The following is a 27,727-nucleotide window of genomic DNA, read 5'->3' as shown; positions in this document are numbered from 1 at the left end:
TGAGGGGTCTCTTTTCACATTTCATATGGGACTAAATTAATCATTAATTTTTCCTTCAAAACATACGTTAGTCGCATACGGTTGTCATTAATCACCGAAACTTACCATTACATCTATCGGCCTAGATGCACTTCAGTAGTATCCTATACCTTTGAAGATATGAGCAACAAAAGAGATCATCTACACGCAAAAGGACACAATGAACAGTTGCAACGAATGAAGGATGCTGTTACAAAATAATATCTATCAAGGGTTGCGGTTTGAACGATAAGCTGGACTTTGTTCTGTTGATAACCATTCCAAAATCTTCCATGAAACCCCTATCCTAACTACTGACGAAGTGGATGAACTGCTAACACCTTTTATGTCTTTTAGATTACTAGGCCCATGCTGCTGAGCAAGCGTGAATAAACTAGTAATTTAAAAGATGGATTTTTTGGATTTATACCATTACAATTATCGCACTTTGATTGGAGATATACTATTACTATTCATGATACTGTAAATGTGCCATTACAATTTTACAATTCTTGAAGATATACCATTACATACTTTTTCGATGTGTTTCTGAAAAAAATTAGACCAAAATACCCTTATCTCCAACCTCACATCCCTGTCTCATTCCATCCTCTCAAGTCAAAAGCTACTCCATGCCACCATGTCCGCTGCCTGTCCTCCAGCGTGAGTGCCTCACATCCACCGCCCGATAGATCCACATGCGTGCATGTGCACGGGGCGCTGGTTGGACGCCTGTGCGTGCGTGCGCTTGCGCCGTGGCCACACTTGCGGTATCGATCTGCATGGACCTGAATGTAGCAGCGGCAAGGCATCCATGAATCCTTCCGTGGAACATAGCTCTCGTGGTTTGTGCTCCTCTGCTCCACCACGCTCTGCTAAAGGTGGCAAGGCTCCTTGCGCCTGAGCTTTTCCACCATGGAGGCAGGCATGAATAGAGCTTTTCCACCTCGCTCTGCCATGGAAGAGATGGGGAGAGGATGAGACGAAGAAGATGAAGGGTATTTTGGTCCATAATTTTTGGAAAATATATCGAATGGGTAAGTAGTGGTGTATCTGCAAGAATTGTAAAATTATAATGGCACCTTTACAATATCGCGAATAGTAATAATATATCTCCAAAGTGCGATAGTAGTAATGGTATAGATTCAAAAAACCCTTAGAAGATTGAAGCTGGATGAATACATTGAGAGGGAAGGTATTTATCCACAAGTCCAATAAGTAGCTGTCCGTACCTAGACTCACCACTTTACTTATTATTATCCCAACTTCGATTGTTTGGTCTCGAGTTTAGGTAAGCATGGAACTATCTACAAGCAGACTAATATATAAGAATAGTCGTGGCACATTCCAAGCAGCTTCTCTTTTTTGTATCAACCTTTCTCTTTTTAAATCTATGCCTTAGCAGCCCCTTCATGGTGAGAGGACAAGATAAGATTGTTCGAAAGGAATACTCTGTATATGTTGGATACACTGAAACATGTCATGTGCCAGAACTAGCAAGTTGCCAAAGATCAAACTCTGTGATATCCGTCCTGAAATATAAGGCATTTGGATTTCTCTTAAGTCAAAATATTTAAATTTAACCAAATTTATAGAGAATAACAATAACATATGACACATCTAATAAGTGAATTATGAACATATGTTTTGTGATAATTTAATTATTCTCATTTGACATTCATAATATTATTACTTTTTCTATGAACTTGGTCAAATTTAGAACAGTTCAACTTAGCACAAACTAAAAACTCGACCTGCCGGGGACAGACCACCCGAAGGCTTTGTGCTTAAGGTAGAAAACACAGGCCAAGAAAACCCCTGCCCCACCCTTACACAGCGGCACCGCAGCTGTGTGAGTGAAGCCGGCCACAGACCTGCGCTTTGGCATGAGATAGATGAGAGGATTTTTTGCCCCTAACAACCTCACTGCACCACCGTAAAGTCCGCCCCCACAAGGGGTTTGAACCCCGACCGGCAGGCAAGGGTACTACTGAGAGAACCTGACCACTCAATCAGGCCTTATATTTCAGTACAGAGGAAGTAATAGCTTGTAAGAAATAAGTATGTAATAATAATACGGATGACAAAGGAAACCTTCAACTTGCAACACTAGTCCCATAAGAAGATAAATAAAAGTATGTTTATAAATCAACAACTACATGGCACCTAGCATCTTCAAAGCATATATAATATATTATCCCTAAACCTTTGAAGATAGCATGAACGACTGGAAAGTTCATATTCCAAAATGTATTTTATATGTTTCGCAATATATAGGTCCGTAAATTCGATAGCTTAATGTGCATAGTTTTCTGTTGATGAGTAATTACTTGTTCAACTCTTGCCAAATTCGAATTGCATATATAAACATGACATCGCACAATTGAAGACATGGTAATAGCTATAGTACGGCTGTTTGAGTGCGTTGTGCTTATGTTAAACGGAAATTCCTGTGTGCTTTATTGTTGACACAAGTCATCCATATACGGATGAGGGAAAATAATAGTTGTATTGCACAGCGATTAACTTCGATCTCCATCCAGTGAGAGGTTGTGATCTAGGTTGACGCAGTCCAGAGTGGCACAATATACAACTGCATTTACCTACCCTAAGTAACAAACCATTGATATTTCCGGAACTTGTATGGAATCGGCACGGGCTGACACATATAAGCAATTAAGCATTTAGATCAGAATATGAGAGAACGTGCCAACGGAAGGAACTGAATGATTTTTCCATTTTCCATCCATCATCATATCGTTGACTAGCGCTACCTAACCATCGACTCTTCAACATCCACTGCCTATAAACACCGAGCTTTCTCTCATCCCATCAGACAACCAAAACATCCACAACATCATCCATGGCGTTCTCCAAGAGTAGTAGTCTAGCTGCCTTTGCTGCTGTGGCCATGGCACTGGCCGTTGTTGCAACCACCGCCTCAGCCCAGAACACGCCGCAGGAGTTCGTCAACCTGCACAACCGGGCGCGCGCCGCCGACCGTGTCGGCCCGGTGACGTGGGATGCCAAGGTGGCCAGGTACGCGCAGGACTACGCCGCCAGGCGTGCCGGGGACTGCAAGCTCGTGCACTCCAGCGGGCCATTCGGGGAGAACCTCTTCTGGGGCTCCGCGGGGCGGGCGTGGAGCGCCGCCGACGCGCTCAGGTCATGGGTGGACGAGAAGAAGAACTACCACCTCGACACCAACACCTGCGACGCCGGCAAGGTGTGCGGGCACTACACGCAGGTGGTGTGGCGCAAGTCCACCCGCATCGGCTGCGCGCGCGTCGTCTGCGCCGCCAACCGCGGCGTGTTCATCATCTGCAGCTACGACCCCCCTGGCAACTTCAACGGCGAGAGGCCGTTCCTCGCGCTTGACGCGGCTGCTAAGTAGGGGGCGCGTGCGCCGCACGAGAGTTCGTTCCAGCAGTGTCTCCATGCACGCAGTATTCCTACAAAATAATAAGCACGCATATGTGCATGTGTATCTTTGTTGTATGTGGCCAAATTTGTGATGCTTGTGTAAGATACGAAATAATTAATTAATGGTTAATTTACAAACCACAACGCAACTTACTCCGCGAAGATTTCCTATTTTTGTTCAAAACACAACTTCCATTAGCAAAAGGTAAACAAATCTTGGCATGGTAAGAAGTTTCAACATACATAAGCAATCCACCATGTGACTTTTCTCATAATTTTAGCATTCCTTGGAACTGCCTGGTGTAATTATCCTTCACTTAGTTCATTAAATTAATTATTGGTCCTTAAACATATTGACGTTTTCTTTGTCTGTTTGCGACCCATTTGCATGTTGATAGCCGCCGGGCCAACGTGACCAATATAAAAAACTGCATGCGCCATATGAGGCTGACACATCAACGGCAGCCTGTTCACCGTTTTCAATCTTTTGCAATTAGGCTTTCGCCAGTGTGTCCATTCCTCCATACCAAAGGCTTCTCTGGCATCATATTCAGGAATTAAGTCAGATCACTATCTTCTATAAACAACCTATAGTCTTGATCTATGCGGATTCATTATAAAACTTAAAATACTCTAAGGGAAAAAGCTAACACCGCGCACTTGCGGTACAAGAAAGTTGCCGTAACTGATGTCAACAAATAGCTTATTATATTGATGACCTCGGCACTACTAGAAAACGGGCAAAAGTTCCAGGACAAAGGTACCAGCTGCAGTAGCCCGTACTCTTGGCATATGCCGAGCCTAGCATATGGCATTTGGTACCGGGTCGTGGCACGACCCGGTGCGGGTCACCGGGTCATGCCACGACCCGGTACCAAATGCTCTTGGCCCCATTCGGATGGCTGGCTAGAATGGATGGTTCGGCTGGTGGAACAGTAACTGCTGGGGTCTACTGTTGTGGCTGGAAACAACGGCGGCTGGCTGCCTGGTGGAAACTGGAGCGGCTGGACGGTGCTCCCTGCCGGAAATTTGGACCCTATTCGGCTGGCTGGTTGCCCAAACCCTCATTTCAATTCAAATCCCACATTGAACCCCCCCCCCCCCCCCCCCCGCGTTCAAATTCAAATTTTGGCACCCATGCACCACATTAAAGGAACAAAATGGTGGCACTGCTGCAGATCGAATTACATTACATTATCTGTTCATGAACCACAACAATTATCCCAGTCACTTGATCTAATAGCACTTCATTACATAACAAATGGTTTGAAACTTGCAAACAATAACGACCTATGAGTCATGATGCAGACCACACAGCAGCAGATACCAACTCCCTCAGAGCTGAGGTACTAGTTGTAGTGTTCATCACCACCCACTCCGACGGGGCGTAAGTGGAGCCATCTCCATACTTACGCAGCCACAAATAATTGTCCATTGCAAAACAGGATATGATAACCCATGCTTGCTTTTCCCTCTTGAAGAATGGAACCCCTTGCAGGATATGCCACCGCTCTTTCAGATGTCCAAACCTCCGTTCAATGACATTGTGCAGCTTCGAGTGAATGTAGTTAAATTTCTCCTGACGATCTAATGTGCGAATATCAATGGCCCTAAAATGTGTCTTATGATACCTAGTATCTGTGGCAGAACCACCTGAATTATCCCGGCTCAAGTGCGCAGGCCAACACCATAAATGCAACACCAGCTCAAACGCACTTCAAACGGAACAATTTTTGGTCTGTCGGGTAACGTCCCGATACAACCACCGGTTCTCGGATTGAACAAGCATACCCCGCACGAAGGTGAGTCCAGAGATATTACAATCACCATTTTACATCATAGGCATAGTAAAGATTACAAACCAGTTCAAACCATTATTACAAAACCAAACTTTAGTAAAACAGTTATACAAGCCTTAAGTGTAAAACTTCAGAGTTTAAACAGCGGAAGATAAAACACGATGGCTACAACACGTCGCAAAGGTATACCAAGCTAGCCCAAGCAAGGTATCACTCGTCAAGGTCATTGCCGGCCGAAGACGTATCCCACTCTACGGACCAGCCAGGAGGCAACGAGCAAGGATAGGTCAAGCTAGCGATCTGATCCTCAAAACTCATACCTGAAAAAGGGTTTCAACAGCAAGGCTGAGTATTCTAATACTCAGCAAGACTTAACCGTCAACGGGTATAAGTAGCCCACTTTAGCTAGACTATGCAAGGTTTTGTGAGGCTCTGGTTTTCCATTTGCTGAAAAGCAATAAAGAGTAGATCCTTACTTTCAAGTTTTAGCTTTCAAGATTCTAGTTGATTAACCATTCTATGTAAGCAACTACTATCCAATCATGGTAGAACTTCTAAGCAAACATCAAGATTGATCATAATATTGTTGCTCTTATTACTCTGTGTGGCAAAGAGATCAAGCAGTCCCAAACTGTGGGAAGCAGACGATTCGAATCGAATTTGTTAACCTGGCCAAGCAGACCTAACACACACGTTTGGAATACCGTCGGGTCATTCCCAAACAACCGTTGACCTTTCTTTCCGGCTTGTGGATAGGGTCACTCTCCCCGACTACAGGGCTCCAAGGCCGAACCTTGTCCCTTGAAGTCGTAGTGTTGATCAACAATAAAATTTAAAAGCCCATCTCTAAAGAGAGAGTGATAGGTATATCCACTCCCCGGTCCAATCGGCTACTAGGCTTACCGCGTACCATATTTACGGCATGTGGCTAGTACGTTCAAAAACTTAACCAGCACTACCACACACCGCGACCTTAGCAAGTTCATCAACACAGACGGGGTCTCACATAAGGTCATGATATCGAACACAACCCCGTCCGTTGTCCTTATATTGATAACAGAAAGTAAACAAGCAGTTCCTATAAAGCTCGCGAGTGACAGGCAATCACTCGACTTTTACCAGTCCTATAAGCTTAGCAATTATTTGAACTCAGGTCTAGTGTTCAGTACATAGGTTCCTAGGATCATGCATCTAGGGTTTCAATTCAAATCCTAAGAACTGTAAATGCACAAGTAAGTAATAACAGTAAATGATAATAATTTAAAATATAGGTTATGTCCGGGGCTTGCCTTCTTGGTAGTCACTAACTATTTCAGCCCTGGGCTCTTCCAAACTTTGGTTTGGGGCTTCAGTTAGTACCGCAGTGTTCGCTTGAGCTTCTAGATCACCTCATTCGGAATCCGGGATCAGCTCGTACGTCCCATCCGACAAAGCAGTCGTATCTATATGTAATGCAAGAACAGTATTATAAACACACGTGGGCAAGCGTTTATAGAGTAGTAACTCAACATAACTAACTACACAAGCCATCATGATCAACAGCACAAGAAAGCTGTACTAACTTCCTAAACAAGTGGGAGTTGTTTCCTAAAGCAAGTAAACTATGGTTTGCTAATAAATAAACAACTCAGAGCACAAACAGTAATAAATTTAGCAAACATTACACTAAATAGAACATGAACAGAGTAAGCTACTCTGTAAAACTCATGCCAAAACATGTAGCCATTTATTCATAACAATTCAATCATTCAGACCACACCTAGATCAAGATTGAATTACACAGGTTAAAATAGAACAAAACAGAAGCTCAAAATTTAACAGAAGGCCTACAAAGGGATGAGTTATCTACTTTGAATTTTTCATGATTTTATCTACAAATAATTAACTTTGAAAAAATAAACAAAACAGACATCAGATTAAAAGATTCATTTTTATCTTCTGTTCTAGTCATGAACTGGTGCTAAAACTTCATGTACAAGCTAAACTATTCAAAAAGATCACTTAGAAATATTTTCATGATTTATCCTAAATACAAACTATTTATCATAATTAAAGTCTACTAAAAAAGGATTAAATCAAAGAAATAGCTACACATGATAACTGACCACGAAATTTTTATAGAAACACTAGAGTCTCATGATAAACTCACCATAAAAATTTCACAGCAATACATGGCTTCAAACAATAGCTAAGAAAAAGATAAAACATCTAGTCTTTATGTACCTAGTGACACAAATCTAATTTTCCAGCAAAAACTTTCCACAAACATCTATCATATTTTGATTCTACTGGATAGAGCTTGACACAAGGATTCCAGAACATCAAGATTTGCTAATTTATGAATTTTCTACGAATTTCTATTGAATTTCAAAGTTCACTGCAAAAATTACAAAGGAGCCCCTAAAGATACTATTCATACGTGTCACGGGGTTTGCAGACAGCCCCCTGGAACTTTTGTTCCTTCTAACATGGGGTCCTTGGCTGGGTCAGAGGGGGGGCACGGCGTTGACCGGCCAAAACCGGCGAGAGGGGTCACCGGCGGCGAGGGTGGAGGGGTGTGGGAGGTTCACCGCACCCGTGCGCACCTGTAGATGCCCAGAATCGAGGTCGGGGTGGGCTGTAGCGGCGGCGCGACGTGAGCAGGCAGTCGGCGGCAGAGGGAACTCATCGGCGGGGGTGCTTCGGTGGTGGATGGTCGACGAGAAGTGGTCGACTAGTTGCGCGAGGGCGAGGCGGATCTAGTGGAGGGGTTGGATTGAGCGGAGGAGGTCCGGGGCTATGAGCTCCACAGTGAGCAGGTGGCGGCGAAGCTCTGCGCGGCGGCGGAGCTCGACGGCGAGGGGCTTTGGTGGACGATAGGCGACGAGAAGAGGCCAGGGAGCTGTGCGAGGCTCGAGCGGTGCTAATTGCGGGGTCAGCGCGGGCGGAGGAGTGGGTTCGACGGTGAGGTCGAGCTTGCCGGGGTTTGAGCGGACGGCGGCGCTGTTCTGGGGATTGGGGTCGGGGAATTGGAGAGAGAGAGTGCGAGATAGCGTGAAGGGGCCTTCCTGGTGCTGCTGCGTGCGAGAGTTGGAGGCCTGGGGCTCAGCAGCGAGCTCGCCACCGCGACGGCGAGGTGGCGGCCACTGGGCTCGGCGGGGGCGCGTGGCAAAGCAAGGAGAGGCACAGCGCGAAGAAAGGAGGGCGGTGGGGAGCATCAGTGCGACGCGTGGAAGCCAGCGCGAGTAATAGGTGGCCGGGAAGGCGGCCCAGAGCGGCGGGCGGCGCGGCGACACGCCGGCGGCGCTGAACAGAGAAGCAGAGAGGGAAGAAGAAAGGTGGACTAAGTTGCAATTTCTAAAATTTCCAGGGACCAAACTGTAAAGCAGAGATAACTTTTAAAATAGGGCTCAAATGAAAAAGTGTCCAACATGAAAGTTGTTCAATTTTCAAGATCTACAACTTTGATGTTGTGCAAAAATTTATTTGATCAAAGATTCAAGAGCTAATTTTGAAAACATGGAAAGGATTTTGAATTCTAGGAATTTTGTCTTTTTCAATGCAATTTCACTTCAAACTTAGGCTGATTTGAAAAGTTTCCTGCCATGTAATGATTACACTACATTTTGCAAAAACACCCTCCACAAAAGCTATAATTTCACATCCTATTCAAATATAACTGCAGAAAGGACCTTGTATAAAATCATAATTACACATATAACCTTTATAATTACAAAAAGATCCTTTTTCAAGCATTTCAAGCACATGATGCATAAAATAGATACACAACTATTGTACAGACACCTAGGGTGTCACAGTATCCCAGAAAGGAGTCATGTATCCTTGCTGCTCCATGTATCCCAAGTCCGCCAGGTAGTACCATCCTACAACAATTTAACAATTTCAAGTCTTAGCAGCAAAATATTTGTTCCAACAAACTGGTAGTACTCAACTGCTGCATCAGAAGCTTGAAAAATAAGCACAAACCTGGGGCGGATGCGGGAACCTTTGATCTGCCTAACAATCTTGTAGAACCTCCATGTTATGACATGCACCCGCCTTCCCGGCTCCCACATAGGTGAATCGGCCATGCATGTCCACTATGGCGCAAACATTAATCGAAACTTCTCCATCCCTATTAATGAAGTCAACTTTGGCCTCTTGATTCACCTCAACCGGGATGTGAGTGCCATCTATACCACCAATGCATCCATCAAACCATGGTGCATATTCAGCAAGTTCGCTGCTCACTTGTGTATAATGCATATCGATTGGAACTAGTACAGTCTGTGCCCACCTAAACATAATCTCTGCCACCTTAGTAGTCTTCCTACTTTTTGTATCTAAAGACCGTTCGAATCTATCCCTGCATTCTCTAACACCAGATCCGTGCGCACAAGTCCAGATATATAAACCTAAAGCTTCCATGGACCCGCACTCTTTTGTACTTTTCAACCCATATGGAAGTAAGTGGTCATGCAACTTCAGGAAAGCATCACGAGACATACATAACACTACTAGAAAACACGCCATGGGAACCGGTTGAAAACACCCTTAGGCACCGGTTTTCCAACCGGTTCCCGCAAACCGAGACCAATGGCCTCGCCTTTAGACACCAGGTTTTTCAACCGGTGCCTTAGGCTTCCATTGGTACCGGTTGGAAAGACCAACCGATACCAAAGAGGCTGTCATGCTGACGCAAGGTGGCAGTCCCTTTGGTACCGGTTGGTCTTTCGAACCGGTACCAATGACTTTTTTCCTTTTTTCCCAAATCCAGTTTTGTTTGTTACATTTATTACTGTTTATTCTTTTATAATTGCTAAATGCACTCAAGCTCTACAATACTATACATTCATTTGTCGTTCATGTTCGTTTTCAGAGAATATTTGAAACTAACTAAAAGTGAAATGCGAGCATATAATTCAGAAATTGTTATTAACAGAAAAAGGATTTTTCACAATTTTTTCCAAACCCTGTGCTCAAAGTTAAGTTTGATATTCAGAAATTGTTATTAACAGAAAAAGGATTTGATTGTGCAAACTGAACTTACCTGTTCAAGGGGTCTAGGATATGTTGGATTGCGGACTTTGGATTTCTCATTGAGTCAAAGACTATATGATTGCCGGTCTCTACGGAAAGTATGAGTAAAATCCAATGATAACTGTAGATATAGATAGGATATATACATATATGCATTAGATAACTTAGTATTTATTTAGTAATATAACAGAGGATTGAGTCAACCAAGACTTACCCAAAGTTGTATGGTATGAATATATAGGATTTGTTATTTTGCCTAGTCAACGAATCGTACATGTTTTGGCACGTTTCCTTGTAATTTTCATTGAGCACTTTCTGATTGACTAGCAAAAGAGACATGAAGCCGATCTGATGGTGCCATCCATGTTTTCGGCTTCTTTGGGTCTCCTGTCTAAACGATACAATAGAAATTTTATAATGCACATATATAATTATGTTCTTATTAACAAAAAGTATTAATGTAGAGGTAAGTGATACTTACAAAACCCAAATGGTGATGATAGAGGCGTCGAGGGCTGTTCTTCGGGTTTGCTCATTTTCCATAGTCTTGTGGTGATCGGAATTCTTGCCCGAACAATAACCCCACATTGGTTGACAAATTTTGTGCTAGCAGCCTCTGGAGCACTTGGACAGCCCTCTGCGTCCACTTCTGTGACGACATGTCTTCCCTCCATTTTCTTGGTTTCCCGGTGTCTCCCATTTGACTGGCTCAACGAAGTCGATGCGGAGGTCGACTAAATTACAGAAAAGATATGTTAATCACAAAACTAATCTACCGAAGTCACCATGCATATAGTTTTAAGATTCGTACTGGAACATGCTGCTATTGATTGGGCGGCGATGCAAAGTCATCATCTTCTTCATCGGCATCTCCAGACATATTCAGAAACGAATCAGCTGTCCGAGCATCTTCTTCAGCGATTGGCTGGGTGGTTTTGGCCCTCGTATCTTCGTTTATTGCGTCCAACATGTATTGCTTGGCGACCTCGTCATCACCGAAGGGGTCCATCCTTAACTGAAACCGTAAAAATGTGTTAGAGTATGTGTCCATCCTTTAATGAAGTAGGAGAATTCAATTCTTTGAACGAATATGCGTGTTTGAGAGAGAGAGAGTGTGTGTATGTTAGAGGGACGGAGAAAGAGAGAGAGAGAGTTAGTGAGTGTGTGTGTGAGTCAGTTTGTGTGTGTCTGTGTGTGTTAGTGGGAGTGTGTGTGTGTCGTGGAACGGGGTCGAGGAACCGGGTCGAGGAACAGGTTGAGGGTTGAGGGTCGAGGTCTAGGGTTGAGGGTCGAGGTCCAGAGTCGAGGGACGGGGTTGAGAGTCGGGGTCGAGGGTCGAGGTCGAGAGTCGAGGGACGGCGAATGCGTGAGTTAGAGAGCGAATACGAACGGGTTCGAGCTCGAGAATTAATTTAAATCAATCTAAATTACAAATACAATACATGTAATCAAGAATTGTATATAAAATTATTACTCGTCGTCGTTACTCGTCATTACTCATTGTCGTCGTCATTACATTATACAGTGAAATACATGCCGTCGTCATCTAACCATTAAATACATGATTAAATAAAATCTTTGAATGACACAATAATACACTACATAAGACATAATAATAGAAATTCTCTCTAAATTCTCTTCATTTCCTTCTATATATGAAATAACTAAATTCTAGATAATATCAAATAATGGTAAAAAAATAATGACTACATTCTCTCTAACTAAATTCTCTCCATTTCCTTCTCTAACTAAATTTTCTAACTAATGTATATAAATAAATTAACATGTGATACAAGTACATCTAAATTACACATGTAAAGAAAAAGTAATAAATTATACATATATACATATATAATACAAACTAATTATATAGAAATTATTTAAATTCTATCTAATTATACATTATATAGTATATACATATACATAACAAACTAATTATACTAATTATACATGAAACTAATATAGATAAATTATATACTATCTAGTTATCACTAAACAATTAAATTTTAAACTAAATAAAACTATACTATCTAGTTATCACTAAAACAAATAAATTTTAAACTAAATTATACTATGCGTAGGAGGGCGCCGGCGTCGTAGTGGGGTGGCCGGCGTGCTGCAGGGTGAAGGGGCGGCGCGGTGGAGGACATTGAATAAGGACATCAAATTCTAAAAATACTACATCTATAATTAAATTCTAAAAATATCTCTATATAATAATGGTAACACTATATCTATAATTAAATTCTAGTTAATATCTAATAAAAAATACTATATCTATAATTAAATTATAAAAATATCTCTATAATTAAATTCTAGTCAATATATAATAATGGCAACACTATATCTACAACTAAATTAACACATATAACACTGACATCTAACATGTACGAGTATTTTTCCTTCGAAGATCTAGATGCAATTAAACTAACAAAGTTGATTTTGTATTTTTACCATTTTTCTGTGATTTGTTATGCATTTTACAAAATCTCAGCCGAATTAAACAATTTTGGAAAACCCTAAACCTTAAACAGGGGCTGACAGCTGGGCCCCACTGGTCAGTGAGAGGCCCAGCCCAGCCCCAGCTCGCGCACGCTATGGCACAGCGGCGGCGGCGTTCCGGCCGGCGCAGGGCCGGGCGGCGGGAGTGCGGCGCGCGCCCGCGGCCAGGGAGGCAAGGTGGCTTCGGGGCGCGCGGCACTGGCGTGTAGCCCCTCCCGCGATGTGCGTGCGGCGGCGGGACGCCAACCGCGGCGGTGCAGCTGCGCCCCAGCAATGTGGCGCCGGAAAGAGAGGGGAAAGGGGTCGGAGAGGATGAGGAGGGCGTGGGGAAGCTCACCACGAGCTCTATTCGGGTGGAGGTGGACCGGAGTGGCGTTGAGGCCGCTTGGCGGCGGCGCCTCTCGTACGCGGCGGTCGAGGGGGCGTCGAGGCGTCGAGGGCACGCGCGGAGGTTGAGGTGGCAGATCGAGGAGATGTCGCGGCGGCCGGAGCAGAGGGCGCGAGCGTCGTCGAGGCCGGCGGCGCAGTGAGGCGGCGAGGTGGACGATCGGAGGCCGGCGGCAATCGCGAGAGGAGGGGGAATGGAGGAAGAAGGGCCGGGGCTTAAATACCCTAAGCCTTTGGCACCGGGTGATAATTTCAACCTGTACCTAAGAGCTCCTTAGGTACCGGTTGCAGTTCCACCTAGTGACTTAGTGAAGCCATAGGCACCGGTTGCAGTTCCACCCGGTGCCTTAGGGGCCCAACGGGCGGGAATGAAATTTCTCTTTGGCACCGGGTGGAGAAGCAAAACCGGTGCCTTAGGGTCTTTGAAATTTGCTTGTGTAGATTGCTGGCGGGATGAGATATGAAATCCCTCGATAGCTCAATGGTAACTCAATGGTAAAGATTGCATTCGAACTCGCTTTATTATATCTTTTTACGTGATATGTGCTGTGATATACTGTTCATTCTGTTGTATATACGTGTGACTTGATCCTGGCACGTATTTGATTGCTCGGTTTATGTTCTTTTATAAACCGGGTGTTACACCTTCTGAGGTGGTCCCAGCTGCCATTCGCGATGCCTGCAGCACTAAGTCGTTTTGGCTTTCTTTGATACATAGCTAACTATTGTTATGGATCTAGATATACGCTATGTCTAGATATATAGCAAGAACGTAACTATATATTTAGTAAAAACAAAACGAATTATAAATCGGAACCGATAATAATGAACAGTAAATATTTCCTTGGTGCATGAATGTATGACACAGTTTGATTAGGCAGTCTTTAAAATAGCTTGAACTTAGACTGAAAGTTTCCGTGTATACTAGAAAAAAAAGGCCATAACAATGCATGGCGTACACTGAAATACAAATATGTTGGTACAACTTTTGCATCAATAAGCTCATATGTAATTATCCTAGTAATGGGTCAAGTGACAACACTTTTGAAATTTGCATATGTAATTCAGATATCTGGACATAGGGTGTAAGTTATTACACTTCTCCGATAACTCCCAGGAAAAAAACTGTATGGAAAACAGAAAAGGTTCAACAAATAAAATCTATAGTCGTGTTTATAGGTTCTTGCTTTGATGCATTATATGGTGGCCACACCAAACACTGCCTCGTCAGGCTTTATCCAATACCACTGTAGTGTTATGTCTACGAATTAGGGTTATATAATACAAGTCTCAGGTTATCAAACCTTCAACAGCTAATCTTTGACATGTTCTTGTGTTTCTTTTCTAGAGTAAGTGCATGAAAAATATATGGCAACATCATGAGAAGGGGTGGCGAGTCAGTTTCTGATAGACTTCCTGCATTTCAGGTCTTGAGTGAGGAGAAGTTTCCATGCAAGCAAATGCCAATTGGACAAGCAAAGCAATTTCTTCTACCTCCTCCATTGTTGGCAGCTGTGTTCGCTGGTCCAACATTTCCATTGCAATCTCAACGGATGGAAGGGTCTGAAGTTCACTAGGGTATCTTCCCATCATAATCTCAAGCACAACTACACCAAAGCTGTAGACATCGCACTTCGTTGTCACCACTGATGTGTATGAAAGCTCTATAGAAAAAGAAAAGAATTAGATTTAAGTAAATAATAATATATAAAAATCTCATAAAACTATAATTATTTACACCTAACTATGAAAATTAACTACAACTTTTGGGGTAGTTATATATAGAACCATACTACTGTTTCTTACCCTAGTAATACAAAAGGACAACTTTCTACTCTGAAACGTTGAGTAAAAGTTCTAGTTTTATGCAAACTTGTAGCAATGGCAGCAAACTATCAAGGTAGTTAAAATGAAACTAACTCCATATGTTACAGTTTTCTAATAAATTTTACGTACCAATATATAGTCGCATTTTTGTGTGAAACTTATCTCTAACATGTATGCAACATGCAAGCACAAACGCACAATGAAGCAAGCCACATACCTGGGGCTATATAACCATATGTCCCTGCTAATTCACTCCAATTCGATGAATCGGGCTTTATAATCCTTGCTATGCCAAAATCTGAAATACAGGCTTTCAAATTTGCATCGATCAATATGTTGCTGCTTGTAATGTCACGGTGGATTATTGGCGGGTTGCATTCATGGTGCAAATAGTACATAGCTTGAGCCACGTCTCTAGCAATGGCAACTCGCCTCTGCCAGTTCAGTTCCTTTGCTAGCTCCTCATTATCCAAGGTTGCATGAAGACTCCCTCTATCAATGTAATCATAGACTAGAAATTTGTACAGTTGATGAGAGCAATACCCATATAGCTTAACGATGCTTCGGTGCCGGATCTTTGTCAACACCTCGATTTCGCTTATGAATCGATTTTCATCATTCATGTTGTCTTCTTCAGTTTTATGGAGCCTTTTTACTGCAACCAATCTCCCCCCTTGGAGCTGAGCTTTATAGACTCTGCCATACCCACCTGATCCGATGATGTAACTCTCACTGAAATTTTCTGTCGCCCTAATGATATCCTCAAATGCTAGTTTCCCATCGAAATTCCACACTGAAAGCACATCTCTTGTATCTACTATAGTCGTGTCATGTGGTCTTTTTCTCTTGTGAATAATCATAATAACTCCAAAAAATGTGAGAACGGTGACTATGCACAAAGGAATGGAAATGGCTATTGCCAACCTACGAATTCTTCTGTTGTGATGCTCCAAATCCATAGCCGAAGCGCATGTTGGAAGGCCAGAGAGATTGCCACAGAGGCCTTTATTGTGGAGGAACCATCCTATGGAGGCATTATGAAATAGTGGCCTTATTGGAAGAGGCCCTTCCAAACTAGCCATGTCAGCGAAGGAGGGTGGAATGATTCCATCGAATTGGTTGTGGGAGAGGTTCAGTACCTCCAACTTAACTAAGCTCCCGAGCTGCACGGGAAGTCTGCCTGTGAAATTGTTATTGCTCAAATCCAACACAAGCTGCAGGTTCTCCAGATTACCCAAGGACACCGGCAATTCTCCACTCAAGCTATTGTGATTGATAAGCAATGACAGCAGCTCAGTGCAACTCCCAAGCTCCTGAGGTATTGACCCATTTAACTTATTCATAGATATATCGAGAAACTGCAGATTACCCATCTGGCCAAATTCAGGTGGTATATCACCCGAAAATTCGTTTCCCGATAAGCTGAGAATGTACAGGTTGTCTAGGTTGCCTAGTTCTGGTGGTATCTTGCCTGTTAGTTTGTTGCCGTAGAGTACAAGTACCTCTAGCTTCACTAGGTTTGATATTTCAGGTGGCAAGCTTCCAGTTAACATGTTTCCTCCCATAACCAATTTGGTCAAATTAGTGCTTGGACCCCAGGATTTCGACAAATGCCCGTGAAGATTGTTTCTCTTAAAGCTCACTTCAGTGAGGTGTGGATAGGGCCCAAAATCTGATATGTCTCCTGTAAGCTTGTTAGAAGATAGGTCAAGTCTCTGTAGGCTCCTACATTTTCGTAGGCCTCTCGGGATTGGGCCAGTGAACATGTTAGAGGCGACGATGAACTCCCAGAGATTATTCCCCCCTTCGCACACATCAGATGGCAATTCGCCCGAGAGGGAGTTGTTGCTCAGATTGATCAGATCCAACTTTGTGAGGATAGGATAAAATTCTCGAGGCAGCGGACCTGTGAGCTTGTTGTAGAAGAGAAGTAGCTCTCTCATGCCCGTGACGTTGGCAAGACTAGCAGGAATTGAGCCTGAAATGAGGTTTTGGCATAGGTACAAGTCAGTGAGACCCGTCAAATAGCCAATCTCACTTGGGATGGGCCCCACAAACTGGTTATCACAGAGGTTAATGTAGTTTAGCCTCGTTGCGTTCCCCAAGCTCGGCGGAATCGGGCCTCCTAGCTGGTTTGTATATAAAGATAGCTGGGTCAGGTTTTCCATCAACCCTATCTGTTGGGGGATTGGACCTGTGAGCTGATTGACAGAGAGGTAAAGCAGCTGGAGTTGGGTGAGGTTTGCCAACGAGACTGGAATTCCACCGCTCAAGCGATTCCCGGTGAGCTCAAGATCACCAAGGTTGAGGAGGTTGCCTAGAGAGGATGGTATGGGCCCCGACAGCTGGTTTTCGTAGAGGTACAGGAGGAGTAGTCTGGTCAGGTTGCCTATGCTACTTGGTATTGCGCCGCTCAACGCGGTGGTGCTGAGATCCATGGCCTCTAGGCGCGTGAGCTTCCCGAGCTCCTCCGGGATGTTCCCGACCAGTTGGTTTTGGTGGACGCTGAGGTCAGTCAGCATGGTCAGGTTCCCGAGGGACGCGGGGATGTAGCCCGTGAGGTTGTTGAGGGCCAGCCACAGCAGCCGGAGGTGTCCCATGCGACCGATCTCTGGTGGTATCCGTCCATGGAGCGAGTTGCTAGTGAGGTCTAGGTAGGAGAGCGCGGTTAGGGACGTGATGGCAGGGGGGATTCCTCCAGCAAGGCTGTTGTAGCTGAGGTTGATGAACCGGAGGAACGGGAGGGCGGAGAAGTTGAGCTCACCGAGGCTTCCACTTATGCCGGCTTCCGGCAACGACATGCTGGTGACCACCACCAGGCGCGCGCGGGGCCGGCGGTGGCCACGGTGGACGTGAACGACGCTGCAGGTGATGCCCGTCCAATTGCCGCTGCACGGGCTAGAACCGTCCTGCCATGAGTCCAGTGCGTGCGCCCTGCTGCTTTGCAGCAAGGTCGACTTCCACTGGAGGAGGGCTCCTTTCTGCTGGGACCCTAGAGACGACGACGACAGCGGGCCACCGTGATACTCCGCCGTGCTGCCCGCGTGCAGAATGACAGCCAGCAACAAGAGAATTATTACTGGCCTTATCGTTAGTGTGCATAGCAGCTTCAATATATTTGCGTGGAGGGTCGACATTGTAGCGTTTGGGATTTACTATACGTACGTGTAATTTGTTGCTGAGGCTGGTTGCATGCGTTGGGATATATATGCTGTGGTGTGGTGGAGATCCAAGTGTATATATATAGTGATGGCTACGTGCTCTATTTGAATGAATTTTGAAACGTATGAAGCACTCTGGTCGCTTTCTTTGATTAATTTGCTCATGGGCGTGGTCTTTGGTTCAGTCTATTCTCAGATAGGAAGTGTCGTTGTTTCACTTTCACACATAGATCGAGACCGGAAAGGCGAGTCGTGCATGCGTGCTAGGAACGTTGCTCAGTCTACCTCAGTACGTAGGTCTACACATTTTTCAAATTCAAAGACACACGGCAATGTCGAATAATGCAATCTGCCGAAAGAACAAAAATATATTTAATATATTTTAGACATAATGTATACTTAGATACTACGAATAGCAAAATAATATACCTAAAAAATTAAAACGATTTATAATTGAAAATGGAGGGAGTAGCTTAGCTATATATCAGCCCTGTCAAAAAATAGTGCGCAAGTACATGCATGTACGGACATGGGCGTAATATAGGACTGCTTAAATACACCAACTGTACATCGAACTGTCATATACACTAATTAAGTAGTTGGAGATTTCTCTAGAATTTCCATGTTAATCTCCTTAAGATGAAATCTGGACGGAAACTCGGGCGGAGATAGGGCCACGTCACCGCCAAAGCTCGACCGTTGGATCTTGCATCTACGGTGAAAACCAGGGCGCACCGGCCAGCATTCCTCGGCCTGACATGCATGACATGACTGCCACTGAAAATTAGTATACTCACATGATTATTATCCTAACTACATAATGCACAATAGGGTATGAAATTGTAACCTGCATTTGCATAACATGCCTTATGTAGTAACTGTTATTAAAAATGAGACTGATATGAACTCTACATAGATCTAGGTAGCACATATGTCTGTAACTATCTGCCAGTACGTGAATTATATGATTTTTGAAGGTTTGATTAAGTTAAAGAGAAGCATAATACATCACTGATGTGCATAGTACTGGGTTACTGCACAAAGCTCTTTTGATCAGTTAATGCATGGTTGAGCTCCTGTACATAGGGTTTAATAAGTATAAAAAAAGCTAGATAATAATTGTCTTTGATGAGAAATGGGCATATGCCAATTTTCACAGCAAAAAGGATAGGCCTGTAGTTGCATTGCTACCAAATAATTTCCTAATCATCATGCTTAAGGCAGATTATTGTACGTAATTTAGAGAGGAAAAGTTGTACATAGTGTTTAATAAGTATGAGAAAAGCTAGATAATAATTTCCTAATCATCATGCTTAAGGCAGATTAATTAATAACTTGTTGTTAATCAGACACATACTACAGCGAGCCGCCAAATTAGATAGAGAGATAATACAAACATAATGGATATATCCAAAGATTTCGAGCTAATATAAGGTGGTCGGCCTTTCTCAAGAGTTGACAACTTCACCTCAGTTGCATGCTACATCATGCTTAGTAGTATTTCTTGGTGTTTCACTTTGTTAGGCTTGTCATACGCCAAAATATGATAGCAATAGGAGAGTGATTTCTTTGGTATTCCACATATAGAGGACTTCAGCATTTTTCATCATAGGTCAAGGAAAATGAAAAATCATATTCATTCCCCTCAATCAAACTCCAGACCAGCTTTTTGTGATTGGTGCGTGAAAAGAAAAATTAAGTAAATGCACGGAGAGTGGGTCTAGTAAGTATTCAGAAATCTTTTTGGACTATTTATAGCATGTGACCTGCTGCACTCCTACAAGAAAACAAGAGGTTCATAACCATAGCGTCGTCTGTTCTTTTTCTTAAAAAAACTTTTAGCCCACCAGAAAGACCAAGTATATTAACATCAATGGGCCCCAAGTCCCCAACTACACTACGCGATAGATATATTATTTATGCTCAAAGTAGTGCGCGGCAACGCCGCGAACATGTTTCTAGTGCTTACTAGACGCAAGTAAATCCTAGAAATTCTAAAAAATGATCATCAATTTGGTGGACTGTAATCATCCATTGTGAAAAAAGCTTATGCATCGAGAACAAGCTCTAGCGCGGCTGGTATGTGTCACTGGTTCGCCTACCTAAGCTATCTCTTGTTTGTCCTTGGACGAACCAGCTAGAAGGCTAGTACCTCCGTTTCTTATGGAAATAGGATACCCATGAATACTCACGGGTGAAGTGCTCCAATGGTATCTCTATGTGTTTTTTGTAAGAGTTAAGAAATACCAACAAACATTTCTAGTATCATTGCCGGGGAACACAACCCTAGTAACGATGTTAAGAAATGTCAACATTAGGCCAGTGTAGCTTTATCTTCAGCACTGCCGTAGCGCCACACATCCACTTCAATTTGACGACCCACATGATAGGGATGTGCTATGCGACTTGCTGCCTGCACGAGTTTCCAGACTTCAATGCTACAAAGCGCCACCCAATCCATCGTTCTAATGAAAACAGAGCCATGCCCTGCACGCCACGCCATCTATTTGCAAACCCTTAAACGGGCTTTGGTCCGACGCTCCAATTCTTGGGGCCAAATCATTGCTGCAAATAAATAACAACAAGAATATATGAAAGTTAATATTCATATCTTCATGAAAGTTAATAAATATTCATCAATATCATGTAGTGGACATTCATATTCATCAGTATCATGCATCCATAATCTAACATGCATCAATAAACTAACATTGCTCTAATAACCATCAAATCACACCATACATTCATCAATCCATGCATCCATAGGTCATAAGGTGGAGGACTCACCTCGGTGGAGACGCTGAGGCCCGGGAGGTGCGCCGGTGGAGGAGGAGGAGGAGGAGTGGCGGAGGAGGCGTGTCAATGGAGGAGGCTGTCGGTGGAGGAGGCCAAGCCGGTGGACGAGGCGTGGTGGTGGTGGAGGTGTGTCAGTGGAGGAGGAGGAGCGGTGGCGCGGCACTGAGTCCGCGTCAGGGAGGGGCACCATTGGTACAAGATGAGCGGCAAGGGCGGCCGCATGCCAGAACTATCCGGGCGCATCGTCAACCGCCCGCGCATGGGCGTTGAGCGGCGATCGAGAGGAAGCTAGCTAGGGTGTTTCCGAAATGAAGGAGAAGCTCCTCCATATAACCTAGAGTGTAACGGGAAACAAATGCCCATTACATTGTTCAACACATTGGCAACAGGCGTTAACAATGCCCGGTATCAATGGGAAATCATTTGTAATGGGCAAAAAATGCACGTTACCATTGTTCACCACATTGGTAATGGGTGCTAACAAGTAACAATGACTGTCACCAATGATATTCATAACGGGCATCTATAAAGTCCGTTACCAATACGTTTCCATTGGTAACGGGCGTCATTGTTGTCCAAATCCGGCACAAGCCTGGGGGGTCTTATTGGTACCCATTACCAATGACACGTTACTTAAAATTCATTTTCACGTACTGTTTACGTGTGTGTAGTTATGACTACGTGCTCGTACGAAGCACTCTGGTCGCTTTCTTTGATAAATTTGCTCATGGGCGTGGTCGTTGGTTCAGTCTATTCTCAGAGCATTGTTAGGAAGTTTTGTTTCACTTTCACACATAGATCCAGACCGGAAAGGCGAGTCGTGCATGCGTGCTAGAAACGTTGCTCAGTCTACATATACCTCAGTAGGTCTACACATTTTTCCAATTCAAACGGCACACAGGAAATGTAGAATAACGTAATGTGCCGAAAGAACAACCATGCATGGGATCGGGACCTACGCTGTCCGTGGCTTCGTTTCAAATTATAAATCATTTTAGCTTTTTTTTAAATATATTGCTTTTAATATGTTTTAGACATAATGTATACTTAGATACTACGTATAGCAAAATAATATACCTAAAAAATTAAAATGATTTATAATTTCATATGGAGGGAGTAGCTATAGCCATATATCAGCCCTGTCAAGTGCGCAAGTACATGTACGGACATGAGCGTAATATATATAGGAGGGCTGCACCAACTGTACATCGAACTGTCATATACATTAATTAAGTAATTGGAGATTTCTCTAGAATTTTTACGTCACACCTGGTTTTTAAAATAAAACCGAATGCGTAACTATATGTATGTCAGGATCAATTTTTATGCATTTAGTGACATGATAATAGAATAATAAGAAATAATATCACGAAACAAGGAAACAATGGCTCCATACTTCACAGGCAATCGACCGGGGGTTGCGTACGCCTAGAACTCAGCAACATCTTCAGAAAACTTCGCAACAACTTTCTCTTCTGAGCAGCGATTTTAGCAAGTATGAGTACATTTATGATTGGTACTGAGCAAGTATATTAGAAAACAAATGACATATAAGGCTTAAGCAAGGATAAAGATTGGCCGAATAAAGCAGTAAGCATTCTAAATAACAGTTGAACATTAACACCCTATTTACTAAGCCATGCTTGAATATTTCCCACATTTTTGAAATAAAGAGCTAATTGAGTAGTAAATAAACTTGAAACATTACACAACTGAATTAAAGCATGAATTCCAATTAAGTTGTCATGTAAGGGTCCGAGCCGCTCTTGACCTTGAGGACGGCTGATATATCAGTTTTCAATCTGCGGAAATTGCACACTTTACCCACAAGTAGTGTTACCCGTCAAAAGGCACTGATCAGGCACATTCACCACAATTCCTTAAGTATGGCTGCGGGTACACTATGAGACCTTTATATAGACTCCCTAACTAGTAGTAGTCCGCTAAGGTTTCAGCAGCTGCGTCAGTGAACCTCCGCCAAGGCATGACCAAAAACCAAACAAAAGAATGCACCCTTGGTAGGCAGCGAACCCCTCATCACCCCCCGGTGCGCCTTCCAGTAAGCTACTAACAAGGTAGAGACATCTAATTAATCAGCCAAGACGAGAGCCATATAGTCTTTGTGGTTGCGCTGTTTTCCCGAGTGGTTGCTCCATGATTTATTTTAGTTAACTTCACCAATTCATCATATTGTTCCAAAAGGTATAATGTATAGTATCATGTCTCAAGTATTGCTTTCACAAAACCGCCCGTAACCATTGTTCAGTAACAAAGCAAGCTACCCAAAATTTTTTATAAAAGTAACTGGCTATTCAGGGATAAGGATAAACAACAAGGATAATAGGGACACATCAATGCATGCACGCGTAAAATAATTAAACTTTATTAGGACAGAAACATGATCAAGAAATATACTTGGGTTTATTCCAAATAATAGCTGCTCAGAGTCTTCAACACTTGCTCTTAAAACTCTTAACCTTCACAGATCTCGAACTGCATTCCTTTCTACTCGCGACAAGCATCGGGCACAAACATACAACAAACAAATAAGCACAACTAAAAACAGAACATGAAACAAAAGAAAAGCATTACAAGAATAAAGTAAAGGATAGGGCTCGAAGCTATGATAATGAGAGCGCAATAAACGCTGAAAATGGAGCAATGGTTGAAAAGATATAGCTAACGGAAGATTTACATTATAAAAGAAAAGAAAACTATAAGCTGGGTTTATTTTAATTAAGAAAATACATGAAAAGGATATTTGAATGAAACATCTAGATTAACTAAGTCACATTGATTTATATTTGTAAAGATGAGATAAATTTAGCCAAGTTTTATTTATCCATTTTCAGTATAAATTAAACCAATTAACTATTTAACTAGCAAATAAAAGACATGTGAGAACATCTAGCGTAAAACTTTATAATCCATGTTTAATCTAAAGAAATTATATAGAAACACATTTATGTTGAGGTTTAATCAAATTAATATTATTTATGAAAATCGGTGTAGAGCTCGCAGTTGGTTTTAATTAGAAATACTAGTTGAAATAGTCATTAATTAAGTTAATTATAAATTTATTTTAAAATAAAAACTACGATACAATGGCACTATTAAACTATAGTTCACGCTAAAACAAGACTAATGTAACAAGAACGAACTAAAACGGAGCTAGGACATGAAAACTTCGAAGAATCAAGGCAGCAGGGACCTAGTTGTGATAAAACTGCATATTACTGCAGATTTCACAAACCAGATCGCAAAGGCTCGGGAGTTGGCGGATAGGAGCTTCTTGCGGGCTAAATTGCCGGTGATTTAGGGTACGAGAGGGCTTGGGATTTGAGGGAAAAAAAGAAAGAGGTCCACGAGGGATTTCATTTTACCTCTAACTTGCGCCGGGATGCATTGTGGCGCGAATTCCCATCGAAGGAAGGGCGACTATGCTCTGTTCGTGGTTTATTCTCCAGGTGGCAATGCTGGTTGTCGCGAGGAGGATGGAGGGGTGCGTGAGCAGCAGGGCTCAGCGAGCACGTGCCGGAGAAATGTCTCGACGGAGGGAACCTCGGGGGGTGACCATGGCGGAGCAGGATTGGGTGACTTGCCAGAGAGGCAAGTCACCACGTAACTGGCACCCCCATCTCCTCCCTCCATTCTCCATCCAACCGCTCACAGGATTCCAAAGCAACTTGGCCGCTTGTCGCTCGCCAGCCCGTGCGCCGCTCACCTCTCGGCCGCGCGCCGCTCGCCGCTCGGCCGCCCGCCCGCATGCAGCTCGCCGCTTGCCGCACGCCTGCCCGCACGCCGCTCGCCTGCCCGTGTGCCGCTCACCACTCGCCCGCCTTCTCCGTCCGCCATGGGCAAGATCGTCGGCGTCATCTTCAGCTGGCACCCCGCCGTGGTAGCCTCCTCCCTCTCCTCCGCCGCGGGCGAGGCCGCGCCCGCCGACAGCAGGGACCGCATCGGCGCCCTCCCGGACGACATCCTCCGCGACGTCGTCTCCCGCCTCCCCGAACGCGACGGCGCGCGCACTTCTGCAGGTGACGGCAGCCCCAACGTCGGTCGTCCTCAATGTGCTGGGCAGCCGCTCGCCTCCACCCGCGCGACGACAGGCCCGGCGGCTGGCCGCCAGCGTCCACGCGCCTGTCGGCCCCCTTCCTCTCCGGTCCGGGCCTCAGGGTAGCGGCGTCGGCCTCCCCACTCCCGCCGCGACGCGCCCGGCGGCCTCCCGTGGCGGCGGCCCGACTCCAGCGCCCTCTTAGTGGCGGTGCGGCCCGGCTCTCCGGTGGATTGGGCGATGGCGAGGGGCGGGATTGGGGCGAGCTCGCGCGGGATTAGCGAGCGGCGAGGGCTCCTTGGGCGCGAGCGGCATCAAAATGGGGGAGAAAACGGCTTTCGCGTGGAGCCGGTAGGCGGGCGGCGAGCGGAGCACGGGCAGGCGCGCGGCGAGCGGCACGCAGGGTTGCTTTGAATGCTTGTGAGTAGTTGGATGAAGAATGGAGGAAGGAGATGGTGACTTGCCTGACTTGCCTGGAAAGTCACCCAATCCGGCTCCGCCGATGGCTTCCGTCGAGGGCGACTGAGGTAGCCAGAAAATGAGTCCGAAGGCAGGCTCGAGGTAGCCAGGTGGTTCCATATAGAAAGTGGCGGCACCCTTTGGCAGCGCGCGCGAGATGGAGACGCCGGCGAGCAGGGGCAGCGGAAAGACTATGCATCGCGCGCGCGATAGCATCGCCTAATGCAGAGGAGCGCAAACTTATTATTAATTCTGCCCATTGCAACTTTAGGCCCATGTGGATAGAGGCGCGCATAGAAGTTGAATTCGGACGTCAGTTCTTTTTTTGACCAGCTATGTGGGAGATTGGTAGGTTGCGCCTACGTATTGGTTGTTTTTTCTACTTTTTCCTTTTCGAGACTCCAAGCTGCAAGCATTGTAGCATTTTTTCCTTTCTTCTTTGTGTTTATTTCTCCAATTCTAGTTTTTCTACCTTTTGTTTTTCATTTCGTTTTCCTTCTACTGCTTTGTATTTATTATTTATTTATTTTCTCTCTTTCCCTCTTTTTCATTCTAAAGCTCATATACAACCAAATGTTCCGTGATGTTTATCCATTTGTTCGTTTTGTAGATTAAATTATCCCGTGATGTTGACTCATTTGTTCTCGATATTTATTTTCCATTAGTTATCCTATTTAATCAATTATTTGTGATGTTTAATATTTTGTTCGTTGTACATTATTATTGTTTATTATGTTTAATTTTTTGTTCATCAAAATAATTATTTGTTCGTGTTGTTAAATTATTTGTTCTCAGGATCCGAAATTAATTAATTAGTGTAAAAGAAAGTATTTTTCAAAAATATCGTGCAAACTTAGGCAAGTGTGGTCTTATTTTGAAAATCTTGTCATAAGAAAGATAATGGTGTAATTTAAATTTAATTTGAATGCTGGATTTAATAGTAATAATTATTTTAATTTCGGATTTTAATAGTAATAATTTTTTAATTTTGGATTTTGCATGCATGTGTGTGACGTCATATTATTATTCTCTCCTGCATGCATGCATGCAGACCTCTCTTTTTTATCTATGGTGCACGCTACATTGGTGGAGCAACGGCCCACATAAGACCACACCTCGAGGCGCATGCAGCAAGGCAGGGCACGGGGCCTCGGGTCGCGAGGCACCAGGGGCTGAGGACGGCGGCGACCGGGGGATCGGCCCAGCAGAAGACGACGCTTCTGCTCGGCTATTGGTGGCGGGTCTCGGTTTTGCGCAGACCATGGCGTGCAGGACATGGACTCGTTTGAGTCCGGTTGTGCACGGGAAAAGGAGGGCTGGCTAGCGGTTTCCCTGAGTCAGCAAGAAGAGAGGAGGGCAGGGGGACGGAGAGGGAAAACAACCTTCATCAAGACTAGAGTGGCGAGTAAGGATGGCAGCGGATCGGTTTCGGGGCGGGTATCCGCGGTTTTCGGGTTTTCGGGTTTCGGGTTCGGTTTCTAGTTTTTACCCGCGGATTTGCGGTTTCGGGTACCCGAAATATTTCGGGTTTGGGGCGGATCTGTAAATAAATCCGCGGAGCTCCATCGGGCCCCCGAAAATTTGAGTCCACAGCCCACTAACAGCCCATTTAGAACCCTAGCTATATAAACTGAGTCAGTGAGTCGTCATCCCGACCCGAACCCCCACCCCCACCCCGCCTCGGCGCCTCCGCCTGGAGTCGTCATCCGGTCATCCCTCCCCCCCATCCCCAACGGCCCAACCCCTCCCGACCCGACCCCCCCCCACCCCCCCCACCCGCCTCGGCGCCTCCGCCTGGGCGCCTGGCCGCCCGGCCTCCCCCCGACGCCCGACCGCCCGATCCGTCGATCCCCGAAGCCCCGAACACCGGCGAACTCCAGCCCCCCACGCCGCCGAGATCCGGCCCCCATGCCGCCCAGCTTCGGACCCTCCCACGCCGCCGAGCTCCGGCCCTCCAACGCCGCCAGATCCGGCCCTCCACGCCGCCCAGCTGCGGTCCTCCCCCACGCCGCCGAGCTCCGGCCCTCCAACGTCGCCGAGCTCCGGCCCCCCACTCCGCCGAGCTTCTCAAGCTCTCCATGCACCGGAAGGCGAGCTCCAGCAGCATCTCGAGCGCGCGCTCCGCGCGGGCGTGCGCGCGAGGTGCGGGTCGAGCACGTCGGCGGCGGCGCCGCCGATGAACCTGGCCATGGCCCAGCGCGCGGTGAGGCGCTCCTTCATCTCGCGCTTGGTCTCGATGGGGCGGCGCGCGGAGGCGAGCTCGACGAGGAGGACGCCGAAGG

The 27,727-nt window shown here is 44.8% G+C and overlaps 2 protein-coding genes across 2 annotated transcripts; one reads left to right on the top strand and one right to left on the bottom strand.

Annotated features, from left to right (window-relative positions):
• The first annotated feature begins 2,836 nt into the window (after positions 1 to 2,836).
• LOC120651398 (pathogenesis-related protein PRB1-2-like) lies at positions 2,837 to 3,594 on the top strand. The gene has a single exon (XM_039928871.1). The coding sequence runs from the start codon at positions 2,882 to 2,884 to the stop codon at positions 3,410 to 3,412; it is 531 nt and encodes a 176-aa protein (XP_039784805.1). The 5' UTR covers positions 2,837 to 2,881; the 3' UTR covers positions 3,413 to 3,594.
• Positions 3,595 to 14,513: 10,919 nt separating this feature from the next.
• On the bottom strand, positions 14,514 to 18,112 carry LOC120647983 (MDIS1-interacting receptor like kinase 2-like). Its single transcript, XM_039924775.1, has 3 exons — positions 16,619 to 18,112; positions 15,193 to 16,348; positions 14,514 to 14,812 (listed from the first exon to the last, which is right to left on the bottom strand). The coding sequence occupies exons 1-3, from the start codon at positions 18,110 to 18,112 to the stop codon at positions 14,526 to 14,528; spliced, it is 2,937 nt and encodes a 978-aa protein (XP_039780709.1). The 3' UTR covers positions 14,514 to 14,525.
• Positions 18,113 to 27,727: the final 9,615 nt, after the last annotated feature.

This window comes from Panicum virgatum, chromosome 9K, assembly GCF_016808335.1.
Source record: "Panicum virgatum strain AP13 chromosome 9K, P.virgatum_v5, whole genome shotgun sequence".
NCBI classification, from domain to species: domain Eukaryota; kingdom Viridiplantae; phylum Streptophyta; class Magnoliopsida; order Poales; family Poaceae; genus Panicum; species Panicum virgatum.
Note: the sequence above shows the minus strand (reverse complement) of the source record. Positions and strands in the feature narration are given on the sequence as shown.

What these genes read in the sequence shown, in the direction of transcription:
- LOC120647983 (XM_039924775.1), bottom strand. Translation starts at nt 18,112, where the DNA reads ATGTCGACCCTCCACGCAAATATATTGAAGCTGCTATGCACACTAACG. An exon ending in CCTATCCACACCTCACTGAA is followed by an intron (nt 16,349 to 16,618) that starts GTGAGCTTTAAG and finishes GAATTTGGCCAG; the next exon opens with ATGGGTAATCTGCAGTTTCT. An exon ending in ATATGGTTATATAGCCCCAG is followed by an intron (nt 14,813 to 15,192) that starts GTATGTGGCTTG and finishes CTTTTTCTATAG; the next exon opens with AGCTTTCATACACATCAGTG.
- LOC120651398 (XM_039928871.1), top strand. Translation starts at nt 2,882, where the DNA reads ATGGCGTTCTCCAAGAGTAGTAGTCTAGCTGCCTTTGCTGCTGTGGCC.